General features: G+C 45.1%; 1 protein-coding gene across 1 annotated transcript; it reads left to right on the plus strand.

Annotated features, from left to right (window-relative positions):
- The first annotated feature begins 7621 nt into the window (after positions 1 to 7621).
- Positions 7622 to 9186, plus strand: LOC136539965 (peroxidase 2). The gene is made up of 2 exons (XM_066531949.1): positions 7622 to 7972; positions 8113 to 9186. Exons 1-2 carry the CDS (start codon positions 7727 to 7729, stop codon positions 8884 to 8886), a joined length of 1020 nt encoding a protein of 339 aa, XP_066388046.1. The 5' UTR covers positions 7622 to 7726; the 3' UTR covers positions 8887 to 9186.
- The last annotated feature ends 1285 nt before the right edge of the window (positions 9187 to 10471 follow it).

Below are 10471 nucleotides of genomic sequence, written 5' to 3' on the forward strand. Positions count from 1 at the left end.
ATTACTAATAATTAAAACAGGAAATGCGTAAGGGCAACCAGATCAAACACGGATCGTCGGAGCACAAACATCAATAGTGACGCACTAGCTAATAAGTAAGTAAATAATTGGTGCTTCTGGGCATAGCTAATATAAATGACCACAGATGATCGATCATGCGCTGAACCATCCAAGTCAGCGACGCCGGTTCAAGCATAAAAGCCAAAGGTAGTAGTTGCAGGCTTTAGGGCCTTGACCCAGAAGATCATATTAATAAAAGTGCCATGATGTTTTAGGCAATAGTGTGCACTGTCTATATATTTTTTGTTTTAATTAGGGCCTTGACCCAGAAGATCATACTAAAGGTAGTAGTTGCACTGAACCATTTTTGGTTTTCTAGCTTCAAAACTTCCCAAATCATACGATAAATGAGGGAAAATATATGTGTGTACTGTCTATATTTGTTGAATGTAATAAGAAGGTAAAAGAATTAAACAGTGTAGATTAGGTCACACAATTACGTTGGTGTTATGATAGTATATATCTAGATGTTGAAGCTGCTTGCAAAATCAATTAACTATCATACACTACGCCAAAACAGCTCAAAAGAGACACCTTAATTGGTGACTCGAAACTAAAACGCGTCACTGATATGATATCAGTGACGCGGGTAAACGCAACGTGTTACTGAGTAGGAGTCGCTTAGTGCCACTAAAGAAACACGTGTCACTTATAACGAGTTAGACGCGTCTCTGATAAGGAGAGCCTTGGCAGTGACTCGTTTTGATGAAGCGCGTCGCTGCTAGAAGAACACAGACCCAAAAAATTATCTAATTCGGTGAAACTGAAGAGGTCAGGTCCGCACCCACTCCAAGCCCGTCGTCACTTCTGCCCGGTCCTCTCTCCACTCTCCCCGGTGCATCCCCTCTCCCCGACACGGGGGGGGGGGGGGGGGGCGAATCCATGGCGACACCGGCCGAATGTGCAACCCTTCCTCTCCCTCCGCCGCCGTCGCCACCTCTCCTCTTCCTCCTCACCGCTGCCACCGCGCCTCCCCCTCCCCCCAACCACGATGGCTCCACGGAGGCCAGATCTGGTGAGGAGGCAGGCAATCTGGAGAGCGAGTGTTGGGCATGGCCCTCCACGGGAGAGATCTAGAGGGAGGGAGATGGGCGACGAGGTTGCGGTGGCAGGGATCCCGCACCAGATCTCTGTTGTCGATGGCGCCCTAGAGTCCACCTGCGTCCCAGCGAGTGGCCGGCAAATCTGGCGAGGCTAGTCCGTCTCGTGCCTCCATGGCGGCCACCACCGTCCCCTCGGCGAGGTCAAGGAGCGCTCGGGGTCTGTTGAGGTTCCGTCTCTTTCTCTCCCTCTGTAATGATGATTTCGTCCTACTTACTCTCTCCCTCGATTTCTCGATTTGATCCCTCACTAGAGCAGCAGTAGCAGCTAGTCGAGAGGTCGGCAGCGTGGCACAGTAGCATCAGGTCGAGAGGTTGATCCTTTCTGCAGCTCCAAATCCAGGTCGTTCCCCTCCATCAATTGAGTTTCACTAAACTTATGCACAAGATCTCCTCGTACTGTCTACCGAATCTGTCTAATGAATGAAAGTGGCTGCTTAATAGGGTGTGGATAAAATTTTATAATTGAACTGGGGTTACATATTGCTATCAGCTAGAAAGTGCCAACAAGTAAATAACGCCATAATTGGTCTTCTCGGTAGAAACTATACTGCTCGTGTGTATTTGGGTTACAGCTAGTTCGAAAAGCTGAAAGAGTCTTCACTATCTGTAAAAGAATTTCTGGGTCACCGCTAGTTTTAAAAAATGATGTGTATGGTTGAATACAACAGACATTAGAAAAAACATTTTGATAATGCATTACCGGAAATAGTGGTTTTGCCGTGTGCCACAGGCACTCGGCAAAGACCAAAAAACACTCGGCAAAGGCTTTGCCGAGTGTAACACTCGGCAAACAGCACACGACATCTATAAGTGCCGGCAAACGTCTCTTTGCCGAGTGTTTTCTATCGGGTACTTGGCAAATACTTTGCCGATAGCTGAAACCGACGCTCGGCGAAAAAAAGTAACGTGACGGCGCCGAGACGATCACGGCGCGTTTGCCGAGTGTCCCGGACCTGACACTCGGCAAACCTACCTACTTTGCCGAGTGTTAACTCCTAGACACTTGGCAAACCTGGCTGGTTTGCCGAGTGTCAAATCTCAGGCACTCGGCAAACCTTCCTTCTTTGTCGAGTGTCAAATACCGGACACTCGGCAAAGACTGGCCCAGAACGTACAAACGTTGGCATCTTTGTCGAGTGTCACAACGTAGACACTCGGTAAAGAAGCCATTTTAGTCCCAGAATGCACAGAAATTTGCCACATGTCCGCTTTGCTGAGTGTTTTTACTCTAGCACTCGGCAAAAGGCATCTTTGTCCATATATTCCCTATTTTTATTGTTTGGTCACGTATAACGTACCCCGCTCAAATAAACATTACAGGCATCACACATAGTTCATAATGAGCATCACAGGCAGTTCATATATATATATATATATATATATATATATATATATATATATATATATATATATATATATATATATATATATATATATATATATATATATATATATATATATATATATATCGACAATGCATAAATGTAAATAAACTTTAGAATCACTAGCTAGTAGGTTCATTCACAACCACAAATAGTCACAAGTAGTCACAGGTAATCCACAAATGCAAATGCAAATAAAATCACAAGTAGTCACTTAGGCCACGAGTTCCACTACGACCATGCTGGGTCATGAGGCTCATTCGATGCCGCCGATTGATTCTGCACAAAGGAGAAGATATTGCATGTGTGAGACAAGATTGAACAACACATATGGTCTCTCTGCTGCCTAACTAGTATAACCCTTGCAACTATCAGCAATATCTTCTCAGTTGCATTGTGCTCTAGTATGATTGCTTAAGTATTAGTTGGTAACAAACATATAGCATTAGTCACTAAGTTTCTAGTGTCTGGGCATTTTTGTAAGATTGATTTTGCATAAACTAGAAACGGTGATTATAAGGTTGTAAAGTGACTCACAGTGCCTGAAACAGTATTTGGAGCAGGTTGAGGAGGAGGGCCTGGCATCGGTGGCGGAGGTTGATCGATTGCAGCGTAAACACCCCTCATATATTCAAACATCTGCAGCCGCTCTGCCTCCATCCTCTGCCGCTCTACCTCCACCCTCTGCCGCTTTGCCTCCATCTTCGCCTCTAGTTCCTCCCGGCGCCTCGTTTCTTGTTCCAGCTGAGCCTACAATATTTCATCCTAATGTTACGATGCAATGCAAAAGTATGTAAAAATCAATGAACAATGAATAAAATAGAAATTATCTGGAGTGCGTTCATCTGGAACCGTGTAGAGTCCGGCTGTGGGCGTATCACCAGGCTAGAATGAGTGCTCCGTGCTCGAATCTGGGAGAGAGTGGGAGTACTGGCCATGTCGATTGTTCCATCGCCAATCCAGAACCAGCCATGCTTCTTGCCTCCTCCTGCCCTCATGACCACTTCTCCATCAAGGTCATGGGCCCTCGTATCATACTCTGGGTCATGGACCGCCCTTGCCATCGATGTGTATCGATCGAGGCGGTTGTGGACGGACTCATTGCTGTACGCCGAGGACGGGTCCTCCGGGTTATAGGCAACGTCGGCCGTCGCCTAGCCCTTGTGGGACAAAGCATATGGCATGAACTGGGAGCAAGGCTCACCACCATGTGCCGTCGACCGCAAAAAAAACAATATGATAAGAAATTATGCAGAGTTGAGCGTTAGGATAAAGAAATGAATTCGCGTATCCATCTAGCCACGTATTCTGAGAGGTTGAGGTTGCCCTGATGATGTGGTGCACCCGACATCAGCAAACGCCGCTCTCGGCAAGCGTTGTGATTCTCCTCCCATACGGGGTCGCACCACCTGTCCACCATCCGGGCCTAGCACTACAGATCGTAGGCGCACCACCACGGAGGCACCTACGTCATCAAGTATATGACATATAAGAAGATAAAATTAAGCGTAATTTATCTCAGAAAAAATAAGTATTAATGTTCTATATTTACCTTCAAGTATTGTTCCGGGGTCAAGCTAATGGTTCTTGCCTCACTTTTAGGTAGCCTCACTCTAAGAATTTCTACGTGGTATTGGATCACGGCCTGGATGCGCGCCTCGTAGTGCATGTTCTTGACGAGTTTCTTGGCGGCTTTGTCAGCCACAGCATCCGCCTTGGCCTCGTATCCCTCCTCGCATCTAAAGAAATCCTGCATATAGACGCGATGTATCCAATCATTATTTCAAGAATGTCCAATCAATGCGATGTATTGAGCAATGTAGTGCAAGAAAGACTTACCCAAAGCTCGGCCTTAACACGCTGCGCCTTGTTGGCGAATACCCTGCCATCCCGATCAGGGGTGTCGGGGACGGCGGCATAGTGGGCCCACGTGTAGGCCGGCTCGATAGTTTCGCCGAACTGCACCAGGCCAGGGAACTTTTCCTTGATCAAAAGACCAAGGATGCCGTTCACATGGCGTGCGTGATCATGCCCACCGACCTTCCTCCAACCCCTGCCCAAAGGATTAAGATATATTATTAGTTTCTATTGTAATTTTGAACATATCAAATGAAAAAATAGTGATAATATCTAAAGTTACTTGTCTCCATCGGGTCGAATCAGCGGGCGTCTCTCAAGAGGTATCGGTCGCCTCGGGAGGGTTGAGGGACCTCGCAACCACACACGCGACGAAGTAGAGGAAGAGGTACCCCCTGTCTCATTCTCCACCCCTGTCTCCTCGTCCACCCCTGCCTCCTCCTTCACCTGTACCTCCTCCTCCTCAGAGGATGAGTGAGCGGAAGGTAACTTAGACGGCGACGAAGGTACAGACGACGGTGGCCTCGTCTTGCCTCCACCCTTCCCTCGACCCTTGGGTCTACCCCGAGGTCTCTTCCCGGACCCCTCAGCTGCATCGGACCCTTTACGCGTCGCTGTCGCTTTTGAGTAAAGCGACGTTATCCTCCTCATACCGCCCACCATTGTTCAGTCACATACAATTAAAAAGAGTAAACCAATTAATACAGATAATACATCAAAATAGATGCAAAATAAACAAAACATACTTAGAAAATAACATGGTATGACAAATATATGTACAAAACGTCTTCTAATTAGAAACAGAGGTAGTAGTAGATTTTTAAATTAATTAGATATATGTACAATCAAGACACCCTTAATTTTCAGCCAAAAAAAAGTTACAGTCCTTCAACTTTCGATGTCATAATAATAGTATATGTTTAATTTCAAGCATGACCCTCGAACAGATATGAAGCAGGGCAGGGCACTTCAATAGCTCATTCTTCAATTTGCATGCAGACCTCATGAACTAGACGGACATCACGCTTCATTTGCAGGGGAATTGATGAAGCTGCTCCAGCAGATGCACAGAGAGTGCTCCAAATTCCATACAAGCGATCATCACAGAGTATAAACTGACAATATAGTAAGGCTAATTAGCTGCAGCAGCAACCACAGAGTATACCACTTTATTTTAACTATTTTATTATGTAATAAATCATTGGAATGTCAGAAGAAAACCAACCACCAAAATAAATCATTGGAATGGCAGAAGAAAAACAAGCCTGCGCTAGGCATTCACACTCATTCTGTATTGTTGTCTTTAGAAGAAAAAATAATCTGAAGTGGCTACCTTCAAGTTGCACATGGGATAGAAGGCAGTATAATCTGATTCGTGGACTAGAAATGGAAATAAGAATTACTAGAATGCGCACTAAGACTGAACAAAAAATTGTGATCGATCTATACATTCGGGAGCAGGAAATTGTTGCAACTGACTGTGTTTTGCCGAGTGTTTCTGTTTTGCCGAGTGTTTTTTCTTAGTTTGCCGAGTGTTTTTTTTCAGCACTCGGCAAAGAGTTTGTTTGCCGAGTGCCATTATTTTGCCGAGTGTGTTTTTTGCAACACTCGGCAAAGAGCTTGTTTGCCGAGTGCCCGATAGAATGCACTTGACAAACATTTATGCACTCGGCAAATATGCTGTTTCCGGTAGTGTCTTCTTTTCATCTGTTGTGGATGCAATTTTGCGCGGATAGTCGACTGTTTATTGTTTTTCTTTGTTGTTGGTTGCCGGTTTGTAGATCCTATCTTAACTTCCATTTTTTGGCATATTCTTCAGAATTAAAGCATTGATCAGTTTTTTTATTTTTGTAGAACATACTGATATATATAGACGTACTGTTCTGTAGCTGGCCACAAAATAAGTTATTATGTGGCCACTTTGAGTTACGATAAGTACTATACTAATTTACGAGATTATGGTAACTCCCTCGTAAGTGATTTACTATAGCATTATGGTAAGTATCATCTTGAATTATAGTAACCCATATATCGTAAATGTGTATTGTCATTATCGTAAATTGGTACAAACATTATCATAAATCAAGGTGGCCATAGAATAAGTTATTCTTTGGCCAGCTGCAGAATAGCCTTACCGTGTGTGTATATATATAACACCTAAATAGTTCAGATGCACGTATATTTAGGAGTATTATACTCAAATGCTTTTGTACAGTTACTATATTTTTGATCTAGACATGTATTTAATTAACTATATGCTGTTTTGTTGTAGCCTGGGAGTAGTTGGCCTACGTTGAGCTGAGAGGAAAGGAAGTAGCTAGGAGAGGTATATGTATTGCCATTTATTCTATAAAGCAATTGTCACATTTTTCATAGTTCTGGTGGATACTTTGTAATCACTTACAGTTTAACTGACTGTTATGTATTTGTATCATGAGAACTGTTGTGAAATGTACCATATTGTGAAACAAGGGGTTCAGAATTGTAAACCGTTGATCTAGATTTTTTTTTGTTTTTGTAAATTGTTATCGGAGACGCGTTTTGGCTATACGCGTCACTAATGAAGGGTCAGCAGTGACCCGTTTTCTCCGTACACGTCGCTGCTATCTCACATCAGAGACGCGTTTTCTCAAACGCGTCGCTGCTATCTAACATCAGAGACGCGTTTTCTCAATACGTGTCGCTGCAATACGCGTCACTAATCTCTTCACATCACAGACGCAACGTAAGTGACGCGTGTTTTTTGCGTCACTAATGACCCTCTGGATGCGTCACTAATTAGCATTTCTGGCATAGTGATAGATTGATCCAGCAAATTATCCGTAGCTATGCATTATTCAACCACATATATATCTAGTCGTGCACTTGGCACGAATATGTTATGGCTAGTTTCAAGGTGACTTGCTGGATGCATATCTGATTTTGGACTACAGTTCTCATTCGTTGAGCAGCCTCTGTCCAGGGTTAGTGAAATGCTGTTGTCTAACAGACTAATAAAGTCCTTAATCCTCATTTTTTCCTTGCACCGTACCACGCTCGGAAAAGGTAATTAACGAGTAAAAAATAGTAGGGCAAACTGCTCACCAAACTAGCTCTTATTCAAATTTTAAACCCATGCATGTTGTCCATATGGCTATACATAATGACATGGTCAATGTTGCACTCCTTCGGCCTGCTTCCAGCTATAAATATCTCCTCATTTGAGCAGCAACTCATCTCCATCACTTCTTAGTTCTTATTCATCACATTCTGAGTTGCTCTTGACTCAAATAAACCTCTTGATTGGAAGAGATCGATACATACCAATAAGCACATATAGCAGACATGGCTATTGCTGCTACTTCACCAAAGACGATGTCGTCCGTTTTAGCCGCCGCACTACTTAGCTTGCTGCTCCTAGCCGTGGCGTGTCAGGCCAGCCCTTACTACCCTCTGGAGCTCGGGTACTACCGTTACAAGTGTCCCCAGGCTGAGGCCATCGTGAAGGCCATCATGGAGAAGGCCATCGCCCAGAACCCTGGCAATGGCGCCGCTGTGATCCGTATGCTCTTCCATGACTGCTTCGTCGAGGTACTTTACTTTATCATCCAAGAAGGGTTTTGTTACATTGCAACGTATATATAGATCGTTCTTACGAAACTATATAGGAGTATAAAGTAGCTATAGACGATGACTTACTGTCTTGAACGTTTCACTGTTGACGACTATAGGGCTGTGATGCTTCCGTGCTTCTGGACCCGACCCCGTTCAGCCCGACGCCGGAGAAGACAAGCGCGCCCAACAACCCAAGCCTGCGCGGCTTCGAGCTGATCGACGCCATCAAGGACGCCCTGGAGGCCGCATGCCCCGGGGTCGTCTCCTGCGCCGACATCATCGCCTTCGCGGCCCGCGACGCGTCCTACTTCCTGAGCGGCGGCAAGGTCAGCTTCGACATGCCGGCGGGCCGCCTGGACGGCACCTTCTCCAACGCCTCCGAGTCGCTCAAGTTCCTGGTCCCGCCCACGTCCAACCTCAGCACCCTCGTCTCCAGCTTCGCCGTCAAGGGGATGTCGGTGGAGGACCTTGTCGTGCTCTCCGGCGCGCACACCGTCGGCCGCTCGCACTGCTCGTCCTTCGTCTCCGACCGCCTCAATGCCTCGGTCCCCTCCGACATCAGCCCCGGGCTAGCCGGGTTCCTCAAGAGCCGCTGCCCGGCCAACCCGACGAGCAGCAACGACCCCACGGTGATGCAGGACGTTGTGACGCCCAACGCCATGGACAACCAGTACTACAAGAACGTGCTGTCGCACACAGTGCTCTTCACCTCCGACGCCGACCTGCTCACGTCGACGGAGACGGACAAGCTGGTGCTGGACAACGCCAATATCCCCGGGTGGTGGGAGGACAAGTTCGAGAAGGCCATGGTGAAGATGGCCAGCATCGAAGTGAAGACCGGGTACCAAGGCCAGGTCAGGAAGAACTGCAGGGCGATCAATCACTACTAGCGACTTGTTCATCAACTTGTCCCAGTGCAATGTGGAAGACCTTCAGAAAAAACTGCACGGTGATTGGTGAAGGATCAATATATCGGTCCAGATCGTTGTTGGTGGTGTTTAATTTGTTCATGAGCTGCAAGCGTACGTGCTGTTGCATTGTACGACATGGCAACTGTTGTTATTTTGTTTGTGTCTTCCTCATTTGCCTTTGATTTGTTCAAAGCTTGGAGAGTTTTGTATCTGTTATTCTTTGGTTTGTGTTTTCTGTATTTGGATTGTTATTGAATAAAGTTTAATAAGTTCAGTTCATATACTACGTACCTCTGTCCCAAAAAGCTATGTTTGGATTGACTCTTTTTTAGTTACATCCCGAGTCTAAAAGCAACTCCAACAATTACCCTATCCCCTCTCTCCTTTGTCTAAAATTTTATTATAGATGAATTTAATTTCCTTTAAGGGTTTATTTGGAATCAATCCACTCTATTCCACGTGAGTTGGGAAGGACAACTTAATTTTCTACCTCAATCGCTCCCAACCTATGTAGATTAGATGGATTTGAGTACATCAAAACAAACGCTAATAACATATAGGGGATATAGGGATATCTACTGTAGCACAGTTCCCTAAAACCAGAGGCTAACCTAGAGGGTTTACCGGGTGGGTCCTGGAAATACCCTAGGCCCAGTTGTACATGGTATAGTATACTACCGGACACCCTCTCTTTGCCGAGTGTCTGCGGCACTCGGCAAAGCCCGAAATACACTCGGCAAAGGCTTTGCCGAGTGCCGCACTCGGCAAAGGACAATCGGCAAAAAATTAATCGGCAAAGAAGCCTACGTAGGATATAGAATTTATGTGTAAAATAAGTTAGCACGTATCGGGGCCAATTTGGAAACACAGATCCAGAGGACCAGCTCAACCGTGGATCAGGGCTCCCACCATGGAGCTAAGAAACCTGTTTGGCTTAGCTTGAAGCGCAGCTCGAGATCTAGAAAACGCAGATTTTGGTGGGAATTGCCACTTGTGCCCTTGGAAGGTTGCATGTTAGATTTTTTTATTCATCCAGCATACATGAGCTATTTGGTATTGGTCTAAATTAACTTCATAATTATTATTTTTGGGTTCATCATTGTAATGAAAACAACACAAATGTACATGAGCATCCAACATTGATGCAACTAAAGAAACTCATGGCAACACATGAGATAGATAATTAACCATGTTCGTGACAATATTTCAACACAACAATCGTCCACACACATAGAACTTTAAACTAAAGGCTCAATGTAAACTAGTCTTCCATTACATTCTAGTTCCAAGCAAGCAGCGCTGGGCACGAAAGGAACAAAGAGTTAATCAAGAAGCTGGTTCATCATTTGCTCAAGAGAGCGGCATCCAGAACTTGATCATTGAAATGGATAGCCAAGAGCTGCTCAAGCTTTGGGAAGCAGGTGTCACCCAGAGGTCAAGAGTTGCGCCGATCATCAGGGAAGCTCGTGATATTACTATGCATTTTTCTGATTTCAAATTGTTATATGCTAGTAGATCTTGTAATCGAGTAGCTCATATTTTAGTAAAGCAAGTCTCAGGAGAC

Source organism: Miscanthus floridulus, chromosome 2 (genome assembly GCF_019320115.1).
Source record: "Miscanthus floridulus cultivar M001 chromosome 2, ASM1932011v1, whole genome shotgun sequence".
Classification (NCBI taxonomy): Eukaryota; Viridiplantae; Streptophyta; class Magnoliopsida; order Poales; family Poaceae; genus Miscanthus; species Miscanthus floridulus.